The 22,589-nt window shown below is 43.9% G+C and overlaps 1 protein-coding gene across 3 annotated transcripts in view; it reads left to right on the top strand.

Annotated features, from left to right (window-relative positions):
- FRMD4B (FERM domain containing 4B) overlaps positions 1-22,589 on the top strand; it is a 320,241-nt gene that overhangs the window by 149,342 nt on the left and 148,310 nt on the right. The window contains exon 1 of one of the 3 annotated variants that reach the window (XM_008703133.2): positions 3,393-3,829. The exons of the other annotated variants lie outside the window; for them this stretch is intronic. Within the exon in view, the coding sequence (XP_008701355.2) occupies positions 3,668-3,829 (162 nt within the window). The 5' untranslated portion in view covers positions 3,393-3,667. Of the gene's footprint in view, positions 1-3,392; positions 3,830-22,589 lie in introns of those variants that run through there. 3 annotated transcript variants of the gene reach the window in all.

The raw sequence follows: 22,589 nt of genomic DNA on the forward strand, positions 1-22,589 counted from the left end.
AAAAAAAAAAAAAAAAAAAAAAAAAAAAAAAAAAAAATCCACTGGCAGTGAACTCTGTCTTTTTGATGGGCAGAGGGGACCATTGGAAGCTACAATGTTACCAACTGGCTATCCCTTTCTAGAAACAGAGGTTGGCATTTCATGCTGTCTTCCCAGCATTGTGCTCTTCTTCCTGCTGATTGCTCAAAGGAGAACCTACAGGAGCCTCAGGGATAACGACAATTTCTCTTTTACCTCCGTAGCAGAACTCCCAGGTGTATGAGTAATGCTGTCACCTGAAGCATCTTCTTAAGTCTCCAGAGAGAGCTGCAGGAAATTACAGCGTATTGCAGGGAACTCTGATGCTAAAGAGGAAAGAATGAGAGAGAGAGAGAGAGAGAGAGAGAGAGAAAGAAAGAAAGAAAGAAAGAAAGAAAGAAAGAAAGAAAGAAAGAAAGAGAAAGGAAGGAAGGAAGGAGGAAGGAGGGAAGAAAGAAAGAAAGAAAGAAAGAAAGAAAGAAAGAAAGAAAGAAAGAAAGAAGAAAAGAGGGAAAGAAAAAGAGAAAGAATGAATTATGAGCAAGATAATTTTGAAGCCAGCTTGATTTAGCTCCCTTTCCACTGGAAATTTCAGGCCAGCTTCAAGGGTGTGTGCCTGGGATCTGGTTTATCCCATGTGGTTAGTCCATTTTAAGAACAATGCCGCACTTGGGTCCCTCTTTTCTCCACGGCTGCACATCTGGGTTCAGTGGCTACCACCCCACCCTCCATGGGTCCCTGGTGAGGAGGAACTTGCCCTTCCTTCCCTGTCCTAGAGCACCAAACTTCTCCTTCCACAGGAGAGGAAAGCCGTTTGGGTAAGAGGCGGCATCAGTGTGGACGTTGGTGTCTTTGTCTTGCATCCAGCTTTGAGAGTCCACAGCAAAGGTTGGCTGTGCTGGGGAAGATGGAGCTTCAAAAAGCTTTTTGGGAACTTGAACGAAAGTGACCAGAATTGCTCCCTGCAAACAAATCACCACCAACTGTAACCTCCAACCCACAGAAAGGGAGAGGAAAATGAAGTAGATGATGAGTTGAAATTTTTTTTTAAAAAAACTTGTTTTATCTGCATAGAAAAAATTGAAACAATTCATGATTTGAGTGGTGGTGGTAGTTTGTTTTCTTTCGGTGCTTCCCTTTGCCAGCCACTACAGTGAACACTTGATATGGAATATTTGACCCTAGATAGTGGATTCTGATATTATCCCCATTTTATAGATGAGGACATTGAGGCTCTGTGGGTTTTAGGCGCTTGTACGGGGTCTTAAGGAGCAGGGATTTAAGTCAGTGTCTTTCTTGTAGGAGACTTGGCTTCTGCCCACCATGCCCTGCAACAGTGCTTTTCCCCCTTTAGTGGGAATCCCCCAGAGGCCACATGAGCACAGGGGTTTGCTGACCTCACCCGATAGTTTCTGATTCCGGAGCGGGCTGAGAACTTGCATCTCTCACCAGTTCTCCTGATGATGTTGATGCTGCTGGTTCAGGCACCGCACTTTGAGAACCCTGACACCACATGCCACTTTCCAGAATAGTATAAGCACCGACTTTGGAAATCTGGAATGAAAATGACTGAGGTTGAACTGAGCGCTGCCTTTAGACCTGTGCACAGAGAGAGAACAGCCCCGGTTTCTAGAGCATCTCTTCTGAGAGCATGGTGTCATGAGACAGAGATAATTGACCTGTTGGAGGTTTTATTCTGGTATTCCCTTTGCTGCCCGACATTTCCGAGAATACAGTCACAGTGCATCGTTAAATAAATGTACCACTTCCATTCACTCATACTAAAACTCCATTTTGGAAGTTCAGTAGTTTTCCATTAGAAGGATGACATTTCATTTTCAAACTATACTTAGTTCAGTTTCTTTTGATTCCGTAAGACCTAGTATTTTGCGATTTTGTGTAAACACTGTGACCATTGTGTTGGAAAACAGTGTCAGAACGCCAATACTCATGAGCACATAGAGTAGACTTACCGCGAAGAATTGCTTCCAAATTTTAGATCAGGTCTTGTGTCCAGTGAACTAATTCAACAAAAACTCTTAGGCGATTTTCTTAGTAATAAGTAAAAAGTAGTAGGAGACATGTCATTTAAATGTTCCCTGATTATGGGTACTTCCAAAACAATAAGCACTTTGAGAACACATTTTTGTGTTCTGACTGATTGAGTTTCACCTGAAGTAAGATTCCAAAGGCACATTTGAAACCTGAAATAAAGCTGATTTACTTGTCGATAATCTGTTCTGAAGCTGAGTTAGTTCAGGAGAAAGGCTTTGGCACCTTAATTCCCCACCACTCAATAGCCAAGATAACAGCCCAGGTGTGACACAGACAATTGTCCTACAGATGGATTCAGGAACAAACAACATCCTGAAATCTGCCGCTGTGCTTTTGCTATAAGAAATGTTATACTGTTATATGGAACTGAATTCTACACATATTCTAAAGGGAAACAGAGACTGGTGGTATGTGGGGCTCCTTGGGCTCCTTTTCCCAAATGCCTTAGGCAATATCAATTCCAGGGGGAGAACTTAAAAAAAAAAAAACAACAGAACATTAATTATCTGGTGACTTCACGAGTGGTCCAACAGTTTCCTTCGGTTTTGAGTCAGGAATAAACTCCCCGTGCTGTTTGGTGCTGGCAGCAGCTGCTAGACATATCCAGAGGCTGAATTTTCCAGAACCAAACCAAGGATTCTCTTGTGAGCTTCTGTTTCCCAGCAAATAGTAACTGGAAGCTATTTGTAAAGACCAAGAACACTCTCTGTTTTTCCCACGAACAGATTGCTGCATTGGAATTAGTGGGGTCTGAAGGTGAGGGAACCTGCCCTCTGGCTGGCAACAACCCGCACTTGTCATTTTCTTGGAGCCCCTCAAAGGAGGAGCAAAGGCGGGTTGTGCAGCCCCGCAGACACTGTTGCTCTGAGACTGGTGTCTTCATCTCCCGCCTCCAGCACAACCAAGGAAACGTTCAGGGCTGTTCCCCCAGGGAAGTGGGGTCCAGAGGGATGCTTCGGAGGATTTTATTTTTTTCTCTCCTGCATCTGTGGCTGCCCAGAGATATTTATCAGCACGTACAGAGCAAAGCCCCTGTAGTGTTAAGTAAGATGCTCCCCAAAGCGGTTTAGGAGACTCGGGCTGGGGTGTGTGTGTGTGTGTGTGCGTGCGCGTGTGTGTGTGTGCGCGCGCAGAACGTGCGAGCAAGAGCGCTGAAATGCAGCTCTCGTCTTTGCCTGCAAAGAGTCGCTCCACGTCCCCCTCTGCCCAGCGCACTCGGGGAGCGCCAGGGGGAGTCCTCGCAAGCCAGGGTTTCCCGCGCCCCGGGAGCGCCGAGGGCTCGCCTGGCGGAGCTTAGCGCAGCTCGCTCGGCGCTGCCAGCCGGCGGGGCGGGCGGGGGTGGACACTGGGCTTCTGTGTGCCAGCCGCAGCCGTTGGCTGGCGGGCGCCCAATCCCGGCGCATGCCGCCGGAGGCTGGCCAGGACGCACGGTGAAAGACGAGTTCAGTGGCAGGCTTGACCCCCACCCCCCACCCCCGGGCTGCTGGCAGAAGCCGGTGGCCGGAGCCTAGGCGGTCGGGCCGCGGCGGCGGGGCTCTGCTGGGCTGCAGCTGCAGGAGCCGGGTCGCCCCGGGGTCCCAGGCAAGGAGGCGGCATGGCTTCGGTGTTCATGTGTGGCGTGGAGGACCTGCTGTTCAGCGGCAGCCGCTTCGTGTGGAACTTGACCGTGTCCACGCTGCGGAGATGGTACACGGAGAGGCTGCGGGCTTGCCACCAGGTGCTGCGGACGTGGTGCGGGCTGCGGGACGTGTACCAGGTGAGCCAGGGCGCGCGGCGCCCCCAGGGCCCTCGCAGGATGCCCGGCGCTCTTGCGAAGCCGGTTCCACCTGTATGATTTGATTCTTTCTCTCTCTCCCTCCACCTCTCTTTTTTTAAACTCCGAGCGGGCTGCTGGACTCCTGGGTCAAACGTTCAGCATCTGTGGATAACTGTTGCCTGACAAAGCTGGTGAATTTTCACGGGGGCACTTGCGAGTTCGTACCAGCATTTGCAGACATCTGTTACAGGGCGATGGTGTACTGCCTGGCACTGAGCTCAGAGAGCTGTAGCTTTGCAGCAGAGGGTCTGCAGGAAGCGACTTTGACATTCAGATGATTCCTCCTTTTTCGTTTTATTGGGGTGGATGGGGGTGAGCATTTCAGGACCAACGATTTCCCACCAATTTATGGTCAGAGGGGCCTTGCTGGATTTGCATCCTTTCCTTTGATTTTATTTCAGTTTTCCAGCAGGCAGCCCCAACTTGCAAGGCAGAGCCAGGAAAAGCTGATTCTGTGTCTACTGGCTTTTGGAGGAAAGACAGCAAATTGTGAACACTTTGCAGGAGGATGATGGCTAGGGTAGGGAGGGGTGGCCTGGCGGAGGGCCGAGTGCTTACATTTGGGTTTACTCCCCTCACACAACACAGCCTCTTTATTTCTCTGCTAGGTCCTGTCCTGCAGGCAAAAAATGCAGCAACTTATTCAACTAGAGGACCATTCATTTTCTCTGGGACTGCAGCTTCCCTGGATTTTTTTTCCTCTTCTTTTTGACAGTCATTTGTGGATTTAAAAGTCCTTTGCTTGGGTTGTTAATCTCTTTGAGGTTAAAAAAAAAAAATCTACATTGCATTTAGGAAGATTATACCTGGTGTTTACTACAGGACTGTATCATCACGTTTTCTTTCCTGTAGCTCTGTTGCAGTTCCTGGATTCCCCCTACCCTGACCCCATCCCCACTATGGCTGTCATTTATATCTCACTGTACTGAGTCCTGTATGTGATCAAGCCTCTGGTTTTGACAAGCTGTAGTCTTCCATCCATCAAGCAAAATGAAAGGAACAGCACCTGAGGTTAAACTGAGGGAGTGTAAAGAATCAGCATCCCCTTGTCATCATTGATGTCCGTATCCTCCTTGTTACAATGTGAGCAGGATTTACTTCATGCTTTCAGGACTTCTGCTTTAGACAACAGGTCTGTGGTGTCTTGCATTTTGGGAGAATCCAAAATCCAGGCTGAGACACAGGACGGCCTGTGGAGGTTTCAGAGTATTAGGGAGCTGTAGCCATATCCCCTCTGGCCACAGTACAGAGATTACCTGGCTTTTTGGAGCCAGAAGTGTTTGCCTCTCAGCCTTTTTGTCTTTGGGGAAATCATTGTTGCGTTGGTCTGTAGGAGAAGTGACCCCCGTAGAGTTTTGTTTTTGCTTTTTAATGTTGGAGAAACTTCTAAAAGGCGAACACAAATATTGGAGCCAACCAGACAACCTCTATGCATCTCTCCCCAAGGTTCAGGGATGGATGGATTATCTCTTTGCTATTAGTGACTAATTAGGTTAGGTTCCCGAATCCTGAGACCCCTCCCCCGTGGGCTCTTTATAAGTTTTATCAATCATTATCTGTAAGCAGAACAGCAACTTGAAGGACTATCCTATAAATTGTAAATTTTCTCTTCTGTAAAATGGATGGTGACTGAGCCAATACCCTCTCATGGTAATAAGAAAGGACATCTAAAATAGTGGTGGCCATTTTTATGAGTATAGTCATAAGTAGGAGACGATCTCTAAGTTTAAATTTTCCTGTGCTTTGGGAGAAGTAAGAATTCTTAAGATATTTCAAAACTTGGGAGAATCATAGATTTCTTAATTGCACAACACAAGTCAACTGCTAGCAAAGAAACACCATTTTCATTAATGCTTTTTAAATACTGAACAAGAAAGTAATGACTTAAATTATATAGAACCGAAAGGCAGTAAAATAAAGTGGTTAATACCTCAGACTCGAAGTTAAAGAAACATAGGGATAAATCCAGCCTCTGCCTCTGTTTGATCATACGTAAGTTGCTTCATCTTACCCGGATTCAGTCTATCATTCATGAAATGGGAAATACAATAGTACTAATCACAGACGTTGATAAAAGAATTACTGACACATAAGATATTTAGCCCAGTTTACGAAGCATTCAATAAATGTTATCTGCTCTGTCATTTGGGACTTACAATAATAGGAAACCCAACTCTAACCTACAAAATAAAAAGAAGGGACTTAGGACAAACCAAAAAGTTTAGTAGTTGAATGAACTTCAGATACGGTTTGATCCAGGCATGATGCTCGTTGCCCATGATTCTTGCAGCCTTGTCTTGTTCGTGTATTGGCTTTTCCTTTAGCTGGTTTCTTCCCTCATGAGAGCAGATAGCTGCAGCAGTTCCACAGCTGAGATCCACATATGAACCCATCCAGAAAGAAAGAAAATTTCTCATCTCCACCAGCTATCAAAAAAAAAAAATTCCCAGTTTGCACTCTGATAGGTTAACTTAGGGTCTGTGCCAACCCCCAGTGCCATGCACTGAATGGCACAGGGAATGGGATTATAATTCAGGCATTCTCAGTGGAAGTGATAGGACCCCCAAGAGACAAAAAGTATTTATTGGGAGTGGGAAGGGAGCACAAAAAAAATCTTTCTCTTTTTGTGTATAAAGCACAGATATACATACAATACCTAAACAGATATACAGTATACTTTCGGCATTAGAATTTGCAGGGGTGGGGGGTGACTAGCAAACAAAAAACTATCTACAAGGCTCCTTAAGACGATGATAATGAATATAACAGTTGAAACTATCTACAAGGCTCCTTAAGACGATGATGATGAATATAACTGTTGAGAAACACTAGTTACACTGAGGCCAGTGGGGGAGCAGACCCATTTCTGCAGCTGGGCGTGAGGTTGGTCTCAGGCAGACCACGTAGCTACCAAACAATGGGGGAGGGTCAGTGCTCGGTTGGGGTGCAGTCTACAATGTCCACTGCACCTCCTTCTTAGAATCTCAAATCTAAAGCTTTTAAATAAAATAGTTATTTTTCTAGGTAAATACAAAGATTAATGGCAAGCACATTTCTAAGTATTTTGCCACGGTAATCTGAGTTAATGGGGTGGGGGCTCATCTTTAGGACACCCTTATTGCTATCCAATAATTATGATTTCGAAAGCATAAAGGGGAATGTTCAGTGGTCCTGCCCAGTTTCCTGGCACGTGAACTGGAAACACCATAGGGTTACATATTTTATCGAACCCCATTTTTTATCATCTTGATAATAAAAAGGTGTCATTTTTCTTGCTTCTAGCCTGAATAGTCTTTGCGGGAAATCCATGGCTCAGTCACTCCAGAGAGAAATAAGGGTGGTGCGGGAGATATTCGTTACATGAGGTACCTCGCGGTTCCCTGGGGGTGTTTCGTGTAGTCATATACCGTAAGTGAAAGAAGATCTCCCACCTATTCATATGGAATTTGGCAACGACATCGTTGCCTGGCTGGCACAGCTGGGAAGGCATAATTTCTTTGGAATTGAACACTTCCTCCCCGTCTAGATACTAGAGAGGCATGAGACTTAATTTGCCAAAAACCACGAATAATTAAGAGACTAGCTATAAGACATTTCTGTAGTAACACGGCTAAATAAAGAACTGGCAGACGCTGTACTGGGGCTACCTTTGAACAAAGACTTACTTTATGAGTGAAGAGTTGAGTTTGATTCAAGTTGCAGGCTGGGACATTCACCTTCAGTTTGGGATTAAATCTAAAAAGCTGATTCCTCAGCCATATATCTATCCTGCCGATATCTTGCCCGGATGGGTTCTGTTATAGCAATTAATTAAGTTTAACAAACAACTGAGGTGGAAAATGATGGGAGAATGTGGTTGAAAAAAATCAACGCCCTTTGCTTTTTATTCGGTGTGGCGTGTTCTAACAAAGCCCTCCGTTTGTTACTTGGGATTAAGCTTTCCCCTCATCCCGAACACCTCAAAAGTAGAATTTCTTGCTAATCCTGAATGGAGTCCTTGCCTCCAGCAGGAGGTAATTTGGGCAGAATCTGAGATATTTAAGTGACCGTAAGAGGCTGGGTCAGCTCCCCGGAGGCAGGCAGTTGGCCCCGAGGGGTAGCAGACAGTTCAGAACAGGCAGCGGCTATAGGCTCCAAGTTCAGCAAATTTGACCTTGACCAAATTGCTTTCCCTCTTTGAGCCTCCTGGGTAAAAGGAGAGAACTTTAGTACCTGCATTATGGGAAGGATAAAAAATTCATGAGATAGTATCTCTACACTGAACCCCCTGCCTAGCATAAGCAAATGCTCAGTTAATGTTAGCTCCTGGGTATGCATAGTACTTAACACCAGACCCATAGACGGTCCTTGATGAAGGGTATGGCTAAGAGTATTACTATTGTTTTTATGAGTGATGCTAGTTCTCTGGAAACTAAATTCCCATCTTTGTAGGCAAGGATGTTAAGGAAGAGAGACGGTGGCTTCCCACAGTGTGTGTAGGGTGAGCTTTGGGTATTTTCTCCTGTATTCACACATTTTGTTCAAGCCAATACAAAAAATCTAGGAGATCACAGGCAGCTCCCATTAGGGTCTCTAAGGAAATAATCTCTCTATATCCAAGACTGTGATGGTCCGTAAACTGGTAACACATGAGCTTTGTATCCCACCACATTGGCTGGGAAAGACCAACTCCCCCAAAAGTCAAGTTCCCCATTGAGCATTCAGTGGCCTGAGTACATCTCAAACCACATATTTTGCTTGTCGCCGGCCTTCACTCTCCACGGTCCTCTGAATTACACAGACTGGAAGAGCAGCTGACAAACTGCGACCCACAGGAGAAAACTGTCCTGTCTCTCATTTTTGTAAATAAAGTTTTATTGGCACACAGCCCTGCTCACTCATTTACATGTTGTCTATGGCTGCTTTTGCACTACAGTGGCAGAATTGAGTCGTTGTGCCGTAACTACTTAGAGCAGAGTAGTGGATACAAAGACTGTATTGGCCACAAAGTTGAAAATATTTACTGTCAGGTCCTTCACAGAAAGTTTGCCAGTTCCCACACTAGAAGAAAAAGCAACATATTGGGTAGAGAATGCTAGAGGAAGAAAAGTCCAAAATACAATCATAGAAACAAATAGAACTTGAAGGAATATGAAAGAATTTTCTCATCAAATACCTAGTCACCAGGAAATTAGTGAACAAATATTCAGGATGAGTGTTCAGGTTACGTTTACTAGGTCCTTTGCTGTAGAACGTGCTTGGAGTTACACACAGATTGATTCATTCTGTTGTTGGTTTCTTTGTAACTAAAATAATGATCAAAGCGCTTGCCCCAGCCCTGCTGCTGTGCCAAGGCATTAGCAACGCAAAGGCAGAGTAGGCATTTTTCCTGCCCTCGAGGGATCTATTGTCAAGGAGGGGAGATAGTTAAGGAAATGAAACTCTAGGTGCACATTGGAGGGGATCTAAATCAGACTGGATTAAAGCAAAAAGGAAGGGGAAGAGAGCCAAGGAGGCTTCCTGGAGGAGCTAATTCTCAAGCTGAGGTTTGAGGGACAAGTGGGAGTTGGATAGATGAAGAGAGGCAGAAGGGCATTTCAGGCACAGGAAAATATGGCTTTGGGGGGATTATAGACAGTTTCTTAAGGCTGATGGGAAGAGAGGGTGAGGTGAGAGAGAGAGACGTGGAGTCAGAGACAGAGATTTTGGTTGAGAATAACGTCTAAATTTGAGTGATGTTTTGCTTTAGGATTTTGATGTTTTTTTCTTCAGAACTTTGGGGGCAGGGAAGAGGTTGATTTAGACTCATCCCTGGCAGCAATGAGGCTAATAGATTTGGGAGAGGGTGACAGGGTGGAGGCGAGAAGGGAACCGGGAGGCTCTTGCAGGGATACAGGTGAATCAGTCCGGAGAGAACAGGTTTCGCTATGGCAACAAACAGCCCCAGCACCCTCATGGCTTGAAGAAGTATAGGTTTGTTTTTGGTTCACACTACCTATCCAATCACAGGTTGTCTGTCAGCCTTGCTCATCACTGTCACTGAGGCTCACAGAATGTTCCTGCTCGTTGCCAGTTACCGGGATAGAGGGTGAAGAGCTCTTCAGGGCTTTGCGCTGGCAATTAAGTGCTTGGTCTCTAAGTAGCTCATGTGACTTCTCGCAGGTCGTTGGTCGGAGCTGATTATGTAACCCACTCAATCACGGGGGCTAGGAAAAGCGATCCTGCCACGGTTCCGTGTGAATGCTGATGCAGATTTGGTTCTTGAAACAAATTCACAAGCAGGATGTTTACTCAAGAGCACGCTGGGCGGCAACACCTGTAGAAGGGAATAGAAAGGAGCAGAAGGAGCAGAGGAGAAATTGGGCTATAATTCACCCTCAACAGTGGCTTCGGCTCCCCTCATGGTAGCTCTGGAACAGAGAGTAGTCCCCATTTGGAACAAGAGGACTGTTCTTCCCCTCAACCTACATCAACACATCATTGGAGGTGGGCTGTCCTTGAGAATGTGGAGTGACCTTGACGTAGGCAGCTCTTTAAGGGAGGGCAATCCCCAGAGGGGGCTGAGAGCTGTCAGCTCAGAGGGCTTCCGACAACTGAGGGAATACATCTGGGCAACACATCACAGCATCTTCTACAGATGCCTGCCCAACCAACAGGTGCCAGGATCAAAGCCTGAACTGAGGAAGGGCCCAGGGGAAGGAAGTGGGGAGTAAGGATTACGCTGATGTGAAGGATGGAGAAGCCATCTCCTGATTGGATCCTACAGTGTTGAAGGGATCGGGCAGTCATGGAGTCAGTTAACAGCAGTAACACCTACAGAAGGGAGAGAAGACTTGGCAGATAAGTGAAATAGGAGTCTCCTTATCATCACAGAGAAAATTCACCTTCCATCTTTTCTGGTGATCAAAGACTAGGGTTTTACGGCAAGGAACTGAGATGCTAAGATTTCCAGAACTAAGAAGGAAAAGTATGTTAATGTTCTAGCCCATCATCTCCCATGACGGGAAGATCTAAAAGACCTTGTGTGTTTAAAATCAACGAGATCGGTCTCAGTATCTTTGAAAAGCATTTTTGGAGCCTTTGTTGAACAGCTTGAAAAACACTAAGAATAGACTCTTCTGCCTTTTCAAATTGGCGTTTGCTTTTCCTCATACCGGCGTGTCTTGGGAGAGGGGCAGCACAGAGCAGCTTCCTGTTTATCCCCGCCTGTGTTCATTATGAACATTGTGTTTGGGATGTCCAATTTGATGGTTGTGGAAAAGTGTCAATGATGCGAATGGGAAATAAGATAGGTAGTTCGAAATTTTGTAGACCAGATAATATGACGTAACTCAGGGGAAGGAAGCAGAAATGAAACTCTTGTGAAAAAAATTAAAGTTGACGTCCACATGTAATTACACGTATGTGCACCTGTTGGTGTTCATACGTAACATATAAATTCTGGCATCCTTGGAATAAACTTGGCACGAAAGAAGGCGATACCTATGATAAATTACATCGTGCCATTTCCCCCTAATGTCCTAATCATTTTTAGTCTCTTGAGTTTTGTGTTTGGGCAAAGCTTGTTGCTTAAATAACTATTTTTTCTTTAACTGGTGCTTTCATATAGTCTCACTGCCTTGACGTGGCTAATACCTACTAGTTATCTAGTAGCTGCTGTATATACCAGGCCCCGTGCTTGGCACTTTGCAGGTGTTATCTTAAAACAAAACAGAAAAACCCTTACGGGATATTTTCAATATAGAAAAATATAAAAGGAGGGGCGCCTGGGTGGCACAGCGGTTAAGCGTCTGCCTTCGGCTCAGGGCGTGATCCCGGCGTTATGGGATCGAGCCCCACATCAGGCTCCTCCGCTATGAGCCTGCTTCTTCCTCTCCCACTCCCCCTGCTTGTGTTCCCTCTCTCGCTGGCTGTCTCTATCTCTGTCGAATAAATAAATAAAATCTTAAAAAAAAAAAGAAAGAAAAAGAAAAATATAAAAGATAATATGAGTAAAAGTCCACGCACCTACTGCCTCTCAGTGTTAAGACATCTTAATATTGGGGTGCCTGGGTGGGCTCAGTCGTTAAGCGTCTGCCTTCAGCTCAGGTCATGATCCCAGGGTCCTGGGATCGAGCCCTGCATCGGGCTCCCTGCTCAGCAGGAAGCCTGCTTCTCCCGCTCCCATTCCTCCAGCTTGTGTTCCCTCTCTCACTCTCTCTCTGTCAAATAAATAAATAAAATCTTAAAAAAAAAGACATCTTAATATTTTGCCATGTTTGTTTAGATGCTTTTTTTTGAAATATAATAAAATTGGGGGGAAAAAAGAAATATAATTGTATAGAATCAATTGAAACCACCCTTGTACTTCTCCTGTCTCCCTAGAATCCTACCACGAAGTTTGTGTTTCTCATTCCTGGGCATGTTTTTATAATTTCACCACATATGTTTGTATGTGTTAATATATATAAACCGTCTATATTACTTCTGTGTCTGTCAAATTTATACAAGGATGTATCATTTTGCTACCTTACTATTCTCTCAACAAGCTTTGGGGATTGGTCTCTAAGTTCATTCCAATCCGTGTATTCCATTGCATGAATATAACCAGTCTTTTGTTGGTGGACACGCAGGTCGTTTCCCAGTTTTCAGTGTCTTAAAATACTACAGTGAAAATGTTTGGGTTTGTCTCCTTGTGCTTATGAGCGGGAACTTCTCCAGGGTACACACAGAAGACCTTTAGCTTTAGGGGATGCCATGCCTTATCTTTGTCCTTGTAACAGCACTACAAGATGATATCATGAACCCCACTTTGTTGGTTTTATATACTTATTAACTAATAAGTCACGGTGTCGGAATTTGCACAGTGCTCTAGCTGGCTCCAGCACTCAGCCTCCTGCCACTGACTTGCTGCTTTATTTCTGAAAAGATAAACAACACCTAAAGATAGAATATTATCAATTTATTCACTTATTTATTCACTCAGCAAACATTGGGTGGAAACACAGCACTTAAAAGTGCAGTCTATACACTCAGGCTGCCTGAATTCCAATCCTAATTCACCTTTTGTTAGCCGTGCGAGTTCTCTGAGACTGAATTTTTTTTTCTACTGTAAAATATAGCTAATTATAGTATCTCACTTGAAGTGTTTCTCTCCCAGGACCGTTGTCGAAATTCATTGTATTGATATTTTCAGTAAGTAGTGTTAGATAGATGTGCAAATGGATGGTTGGATGGGTGGATGGATGAGTACCTGGGCAATCGTTATCTTTACATGCGCGGTGTGCCCAATGTCTTATGTATATGAGTAACCATTGAAACCCCTACAGTCTGCAGAAGACTTCAATCCGCCTTCCTCCTCTCCACCCCAGACTAAGAACTACAAGGCTAGGGGAGCAAGCAGGACAGGGGCCCCTGAGCACTGCAGAGAGACGCTATGCCCCCATGGTTGCATGGCACAGCTTTTTATCCCGAGACTCTGACATCTTCTGATTCTGGCATGAGAGCAAAGATGCTCACGACTGTTTAGTTGTTTTCTTTCTTTCTCTGCAACTGAAGCTATTAAACTTCCTTCTTCTCAACCCTGAGCCCTAGACTCTCATGCACAAAGGCTACGGGACCCCACTGACAGCTGTAAGCTCTCCTCCGATATGACCCTGAGATTCACAACTGCTAAGGAGACCCAGTTATTACAAGCATCATGCTACCCTTGGGTAATGTAGCCAGCAAATATTTTTACAGAAATGAGTTTGTCTCATTAAAATGTGATTAGATGCTTATTATCTGAGAGAGAAAAGGGCCTTGATAAAATAGGGAAATAGAATGAGCTGTAGTCAGCTGGACCTGGTTTAAAATCAAGGCTTCATGACTTACCAGCTGTGTGACCTTGAGCCAAGCTGCTTAATTGCTCTGGGCCTGTTTTTTACCCACGCAAGAGAGAAAATAAATAATACTTACATTTACATGGTATGAAGGTTAAAAAATAACATGGATTGAGAAATAGTAGCTTTTTGGTTGGGAAAATTTGGACCCCTTGCACAGACTTGATCCTAAGCCTAAAGTAATCATGCTAGAAGTTAGGAGTGCCAAGACTAACCAGGATATAACTCCAGGCATGATCATTTCATAGCTGTGTGACATGGGCAAATTACGTGACCTCTCTGTGCCTCATCTTCTTGTGCATGAGATGAAGATGATAACAGGACCTACCTCCCAGGGTTGTTGAGGGGACAACACAGATAAATGAAGATTTCACTAGGGTGGCTGGCTCATGGTAAGCCTTTAAAAAGGGTGAGCTATAGATATTTCTACGTAGTGAACATCTTCTATGTGTCAGACATAGTGCTAAGTGCTTCGTGGTCTCCGTTTCGTGTAATTCTCCTAACAGTGACAGGTAGCAGGTGTTTTTGAACCCACTTGGCAAATGTGGGAAGTGTGTAGAGCTGCTGGGTGACTTGTGCAAGAGCAAAGATGGGAGCTCAGTTCTGTCTAAGGACAAACGCCATGCCCTCCGCCACCTCGTGCAAGGGGCTTAGTTTACAAACTGTTCAGCCCCATCCTTTGCTCCTTGTGCCTGCCTGACGCCCTAGGACTTGCCCAGGCTCCATCTCTCCCTCTACCAAACCCTGTAGCCATAGCAGGAATCAGTGACCTGGTGGAGACTAAATGGTGTACTTTCTCAATCCAGCCTCCAGAAGTCATTCAGCTCATGCCATTCTCAAATTTGAATCCCTCCAGTGACGTCCCAGCTCAGAAAAAGCCAGCCTCACCAGACCCCCATGGCCCCGCACGACCGGCACCCCTTTCTCTGTGTTCTCTTCACCCCCAGCTGCCAGCAAACACGCTCAGCGTCTGGTGGAAACTCCTCACACTGGTCTGCTAACTCTTCTCCGGCCACACTGGCCTCCCCGCTGTCCGGTGCGTTCTGGCCTCAGAGCCTTTGCCCTTCAGGTGTCATTTGCCTGGAACCCGGTCACCTCGCGTCCATGTACGTGCTTACCCCCTCGCTACCTGCAGGTTTTTCTTTAGATGTCATCACCCACCTGCCAGGCCGCCCCTGACCCTTCTCTCGTCCTGCTTTGCCACCTGACATTAGACCTTTGTTCGGCTGCTCTTGTCTGTCAGCCGGACCAGAATGTTAGCTGAAGACGTGCGGGGACTTGGCTTTGTTCGCTGTAGTAGCCTCAGTGCCTGGAACCTAATAGATCCTTCGGAAATACTTGTTGACTAAATGAACAAAGAAATCTGCTTTACATTTTAAGAAGGTCACTCTAGCCGTTCTACCGGGTATGGCTGGGGAGGGATAAGACAATTAGGATGCTTGCTTGCTTTCTTTCTTTTTCATTTTTTAAAAGATTTTTATTTATTTATTTGACACAGAAAGAGCACAAGCAGGGGGAAAGGCAGAAGCAGGCTCCCTGCTGAGCAAGGACCATGATGTGGGGACTCGATCCTAGGACCCTGGGATCATGACCTGAGCCAAAGGCAGACGCTTAACCGACTGAGCCACCCAGGTGCCCCAGGACACNNNNGATGCTGGGGACCTGGATAGGAGCAGCGGCAGCATGCAGTGTAAGGAGATGCTAAGAATTTGGAGGAGGAAAATGTGGCATGAGAGGACGTCTGTCCAAAGGGAAAGGTCATGGTCTATAAAGTTCTGGAAACTTCATGGGAAAAGCCATGCAGGTTGAAATGTGTTTGTATGTGTATGCTTATTGTTTTTCATGATTGAAAATAGCCCCAAGCCAACATAAGTGTTGCTGATTGAGGATTAAATTTGTTTGGGTTCTCTGATGAGTTCTCTGATGTGTCTGTGTTCCCATTCAAGAAGCAGTGTTTTGGATTTGAGAGTAGATTATTTCCTGCAGGGCCCGTGAAAATGGGCTCACCCGAGGACCCTGGATTTGGTGGACAGCCAGCTGCGCGTCCCCGTCGGTGCCCAGCCCAGGGTGGGGAATTTGGCAGATTCTACAGTTCTTGTCAGCTCCGACTGTCAAGCGATCACCATTTCCTGTGCCCGGCCCTGTGGTTAGGTTCTGGAAAGTGCCCTGTTTTGCCTGACAAATGCTGACAGACACTTGAGACATTTTGCTTTTTTTTTTTTTTTTTTTTTTTTTTTTTTTTTGGTGTTCTGTGGACATTGCTTAGCACCTTGACTCTGTCTCCTGTCATTCCCATCCATTGGAGTTAAGGATACGAGAACCTTTTGGATTTGCCTGGATTCTTGGGAGAAAAGAAAAAAAATTTTTTTTTTCTGGTCTTCATTAGTGTTTAATTAAAAGCTTGCTTCCCCTAGGTCTTTGGCTGTGTCCAGGCTTTTTAAAATTCTGCAAGCACAGACAATATAAAGAGAATTTGACCCTTTGAGTTACAAGAGCTGGTTATTGTGTCTAATTATCAATCTCAAATAATGACAGAATCATAATCCCCAGCACAAAAAGTAATACTAGGAATTCCCCCAAGTAATTCCTGAAGACAAAGCACGCTTACTTTTAATAAATAGTCTAATACCAGTTTTTAAATGAAATTATTGTTTACGTTTGAAACAATTTGGTCAGGATATAAAGAATCTTAACTTTCCACTCATATTTAAATTTATGGGTTTCTTTCTTCCTGAAGGTTTTCGTATATTAATATTTCTAGGTCTCAATGCCAAATATAGTTCTAGCCAAGCTCATAAGATTTTGCTCTCAAATACCTTTTGGAAATGATATTTTTTTAGTGAATGTGCTTTTCCTTCAATAAATTTCAGAAGCCAACTCCGAGTTTCAAAAAAAAATTCTTTTTTGAGATGTTAGTGCCAGAGTCTGAACAGTGGCCTTTATTCACAACCAGACTAGATCAGTTTAATTTTTTTCAGGCTCCTATGCTACATTAGGTGACAAATACAGCAAAACTTTGCCACACCTTTATTCTGTATATTGTGTGCTTTGAGCAAATCTAATTTAATTATGGTCTTTCCGTCCTTTTTTTTCTCCTGACTTTTTTCTTTCTGTATGTTTTCTCAGAGCTAACTAGGTCATGTTTAAGGATATGAATAATTTATAATACATATAAATGTATATGTAGGTATGTGAGTACAAATATACAAATAAATGTATAAATACATACGCATATATATATATGTATAAATATATGACTGTATCTGAAGTTTTTCCAGAAAGGAGAACCATGAACCGACATATTCATCAAATATAACTTTTACTTTTTTTCCCCAATCTTCAACATCACTTTTTTTTTAAAGATTTTATTTATTTATTTATTTATTTATTTGAGAGAGCTAGAGAGAGCACAAGCTGGGGGAGGGGCAGAGGGAGAAGGAGAAGCAGACTCCCCACTGAACACGGAGCCCAATGCCAGGCTTGATCCCAGGACTCCAGGATCATGACCTGAGCTGAAGGCAGACGCCCAACCGACTGAGCCACCCAGGCGCCCCTCAACATCAGTTTTAAAGCTGTGTTATGACCCTGAAATAATTACTCAGTATCAAGTTCCATCAAAGATGGTATTTTTTAGGAAGTTGCTATCAATTTTAAGTTTAAAGCATGGGAAGTTGCTATCCATTTTGATGAAGTTCAGCAAATGAAAACTAGTGAACAACTTCATTTGTTTCCATTGGTTTAAAGAGAAGAAACTAGAGAACCGGAGAGCTGGTTATGGGCTGTCACCTCCCGGCTCGGCTCCCCTGCCTGTGAAATGGGGCCATGCCATGGCTGCCACATTGGGTGGACTGAGCATTTCAGTAGCGAGCAGTAGAGCAAGTCACCCCCAGTGTGGTGCTTGCCCAGTCTCCTTCCCCAGCAACCACCCACCCTGTGCAAGACCAGGTGGGGAGTTGCAGGCTTGAGGAAGGTATGAAGAAAAGCACAAACGAAATGGCCAACAACAATGCAGCCAAAGCAGCTTCATTCATTATTTATGGCTATTTAATGACATCTGTCTGTTTTAATAGACCTTGTAATGAGATGAAAGGCTTTATCTATTTCCTTTGAGTGATATACACATATCCTTCGGGAGCTGAGGATGTTGGAGTCAGACGGATGTGAGCCCTGATCCTGTGCCTTATCCCTGAATGGCAGTGTGGCCCAGGGCACGAGGCCTAACTCCTTTGAACCTCAGGCTTGTCATCTATGAAATAGGGACATAATATCTCATAGTGTTGTTGGCAGGTTTAAATGGGAGAATGCCGTGGGACTGCTCAGCCCTGCACCTGGGATGTGACAAGAACTCAATAAATTATAGTTTAAGAAAAAGGCCCTGACCACTAAGATAGGCAGGAAAGACAAGGACAAGCGTGCTAGAAATGGGATGCTCTTTTCCTTTCTGTCTCGGTGAACTTAACCTAAAATAACCATAAGAGAGGAGATGGATATTTTGAAGCAGGAAAATTAAATTATAATTGATCTGGTATATTGCTACAACCTTTTTGGAGGAAAATTTAGTGGTCTCCAATCAAAATGTGAGAGGTGTGCCCTCTTTGACCCAACATTTCCACTTTAGGAAGTCATCTTAAGAATCTTCTCACATAATGGTATATGTGCAAGATTTTCATTGCACCATTACTTGAAATAGCAAACCACTGGGGGACATGAATAGGAGAATGCATGATAAAATGGTAATACCTTTGTACCATGATATTCCATGAGATCAGGAGGAAGAATGAAGTAGAGTTATAGATCACAGCTTCCCTAAATTGTCAGTGAGATAATTTCGAGTAAAACACAGATACTACACAAGAAATGTGTGTATATATTCCTTTACATGGGAGAACAAGGCTGGAAAGGCATACATCAAACGATCAATAATGTTTACCCCTGGGCAATGTAAGTGGATAAAGGGAGAGCTTTCCACTTCTTTAACTTTCATAATTTTGAATTTAAATATTTTATAGCAAGGATTTATATAATTTTTGTACTTTTGTAAAATTTCCTACTTAAAACAATTGATCCAGGCTATTGTGAAAAGCATTTCCGGGGAACAGGGTTGTGTCCCTGTGAACCCTGTGTCACTGTACCCAGCATGTAGTGTACCCTCCCAAGTGTTTGTCTTGTATGTCCATTTAATAATGATTACTAATCATTATTGATTTGATTACTATTAAATAAAATGTAATATTTGTACTCATTTAAATGAGTACCATAGAGTCTTTTTTATCATTAAAATAACAAAAGTCCATAAGTATAATTGTTATAGAAATGGGTGGTTTATTTTTTTTTAAGACTCTATTTATTTATTTGAGAGAGAGAGTGCGAGCAGGGGGAGGAGCAGAGCAGGAGGGATAGGGAAGGGAAAGAATTTCAGGCAGACTTTGCACTGAGCGTGGACCCCAACGTGGGGCCCGATCTCAGGACACTGAGATCAAGACCCTGAGATCATGACCTGAGCCGAAACCAAGAGTTGGACACTCAACCAGTTGACTGAGCCAGCCAGGTGCCCCGAAATGCATGGCTTAAAAGTGAAGGTACTTTATCCATGGTATATATTCACGAAATATTTGTTAAATGTATAGTGGCATACATATTACATTAATATAAATTTTTATAAAGGTGAGATCATCATATACATCTTATCTTGAAATGTATTATTTATTTAGCGTATTTAGATACTGATCTCTCATTATTTTTTATAACTGTCGTACCTTCAAAGGTATGACTGTATCATAATTACTTTCATCAATCCCCTATTAATGGGCATTTAGGTCATTTCCAATTTTCACTAAGAAAGTGCTACAGTGAATGTCTTTGTATGCAAAACATTTGTGGGAGAATTTCTGTAAGATAAATAACGTGTGGACGAAATTTGGATTTCCAAAAAGGTTGTACCAATTTATGCTCCTGTTGAATGAACAAGAGCCCATCTTTTCCATACCCTAGCCAACAACTTTTGATTTATGCCATTCTCCTAGCCAAAAATTGATCTCTTATACTTTTTTTTTTCATTTTATTTCATTTATTAGTGGAGCTGTCCAACTTTCATAACTTTCTTAAGGGCCATAATGCTCAGAACACTGGGATTGTTCTTGCCTGAGAACATTGGGAGAAACACATTCTGCGTTTTAATACAGTATCGAGTGGTTTGCATGTTTTCAGAGCCAGACTTGAGAGCAAATTTTTGTGTCTTAGAAAATGTTTGTCATCTCAGAGTGGTATGGAATTTTCCTGTAGAGTTAAAATAAGTTTATGTAGAACATTGCCGGTTAAATCCAAGTATCATAAAGATAAATTGTCGTTCAGCCTCTCTGTCATGCCCTATAATCTGAAGATTTAGAAATAGCAGGGACTACTTCTTTCTTTTTATGTTTGCTCTACTGTTTGTGTCATACTATGGTTTCCCTGTTCACTATTGAGTGGATTTCAGCAATTTTGTTTTATCTCTTCTGCAGATGTTCTATACTTCATTTAGAGAAGCTGGAAAGGGCTCGCCAAGGCTTTTATTTATTTATTTTGTAACAGGGAATAAACTTGGGGCAGCAGAACAGAATGATGCACCATCTATATTCTCTTTCTCATCTTAGATGCCTGAGGCTTTGAAGCTTATTTGGTCCTCTAAATCCATGTTTATTAACTTAAATATAATTTTGCCAGAGTTGAGTTGTCTCAAAGAGATTTCATAGCCACAAGCCACCGTGGAACTGTCTTTTGTCCCATTTTGGGAGCCACCAGAACTGATTACGTAGATGATGGAAACTGCTGGTCTCATTAATGTCGTGGTTTTTCGAGAGAGAGAACCCTGAGGGTGAGGACAGATTGACCTGCAGGGTTGTTTGTGTATGGAGTTCCACCAGGGCCGGTCTAACTCAGAGGTAAATTGGAATTGCCACAGGAAGCCCTTCAGAGGGGCTTTTGTCATGTTTTAGCTGCACAGCTCTCAGCTTGGCCTTCTGCTAGCACCCCATCTCCCTTCTGGAGGCGTCCACCGGACAAATGGCAAAAAAGCAGGTCCTGGTGCAGATTTCCTACCACGGCAGCCAAGGAGGCTAGATCTTCCTCTCTCTACACTCCAGTTCAACTAAGGGACAGGCCCAAGGCCTCAACCTGGCTCCCAGATACCTGTACGCCCTTGCACTCAGAGTGGAGAGTGGTGTGGTGAACTGGAGGAGGGAAGGAGTGGAGACAGGAGTGGTAAGCTGGAAAGAGAACATTTGAAAGTCAGAACCATCCAGGCAGCAGTGGGATGTGACACAGACACGATGAGTGCATGACATGATCCTGGTTGTGTTTGCCCCGATGGGTTCTCTTGTTTCCTATTCATTATCTAAGCCTGCTTCCAAGAGGCACTTTTTTCCTTCTTCTATGCTGAGAGGGCTGATTTGGTCAGGAATCAATATCACCCTCCATGTAATTTGGGAATATCCTGACTGGTTCGTCAGCCAGTGCTTCCCAACTTTTTCTCATGTCCTAGAGTACATAGAAGATGATAATGTTGGTGTGGCACCCAGGGTCAATGTTTATGAGGCTGCTCAAGGCTTAGGTCACCAATGAAGGGTCTCAGGCTGCCATGATGGCTGTGAGGACCAATAGGTTAGGATAGCCCTTCCCTACTATATTTACAGGTTGGTTGTGAAGCTGTGGTCCGAGGGCGCCGTGATGACCTTTTCCTCTTGCCACTGATTGGTTTAGCATAAACATATGGCCGAGCTCTGGCCAGTGGGTGGTGGGGGGCAGTTTGCTGATGCATTTCCTGAAAAGATGTCTTTACTCTTAAAAAGAGACATAGAAGAAAGAGATGGTCCTTCTTTTGAAGTAGACATGTGATGTCTGGAAGAGTGACAGTGATACTGCAACCAGGAGGGAATGTTAGCTTCAGCAGAACATGCTGAGTGGAAGAACAGAAGGAACCTGGGACTTTGATGGCATTACTAACATGTAGACCTCACCAACCTTGGAACAAACCTATCTTTAGATACTGAGATAATGGATCCATGTCATTTTTTAAATATTTATTTATTTGAGACAGAGAGATTGAGAGTATGAGTGGGGGGAGGGGCACAGAGAGAGGGAGAGAGAGAATCTCAAGCAGACTCCCCACCGATCTTGGAGCTCAAAGTGGGGCTGGATCTCATGACCCTGAGATCATGACCTGAGCCAAAACCGAGAATCTGACGCTCAACCGACTGAGCCACCCATGGGTCCATATTATGAAAGTTATTTTTACTTTTTGTTTGTTACTTACTGTAAAAAGCTTTTTTTTTTTTTTTAATTTATTTATTTGACAGAGATAGAGACAGCCAGCGAGAGAGGGAACACAAGCAGGGGGGGTGGGAGAGGAAGAAGCAGGCTCATAGCAGAGGAGCCTGATGTGGGGCTCCATCCCACAACGCCGGGATCACGCCCTGAGCCGAAGGCAGACGCTTAACTGCTGTGCCACGCAGGCGCCCCTGCAAAAAGCTTTTTGATGTAATATCTGCTCGGGACTTGAGGGTCAGGACTTACAGAAGAGTTGTTGTCCAACCAAAAAAGTGCTCAAAATAAGACACTTTTGAGGAAAGAATGGGAAAGGACCTAGAGATATATTGGTGAAAAGAAAATGTTTAAGTTCAGAGTAAGATGGATAGAAGTAAAAGAAAATTCTTTTTTAAAAAGTGTTTGCTTTAAAAAGTACAAAATTTCTTTGTTAATATGATAGTAGTCTTGACTGGATATATTTGCTAGCATTGCAGCAAAACATTAGAGAAAGGGAAGGTATGCTAATCAATAATTGCAAGATGCACAAGAGCGTACAAGTCAGAAGCCTGAACCCTGGA

This window comes from Ursus maritimus, unplaced genomic scaffold, assembly GCF_017311325.1.
Source record: "Ursus maritimus isolate PB19 unplaced genomic scaffold, ASM1731132v1 scaffold_14, whole genome shotgun sequence".
Lineage (NCBI taxonomy): Eukaryota > Metazoa > Chordata > Mammalia > Carnivora > Ursidae > Ursus > Ursus maritimus.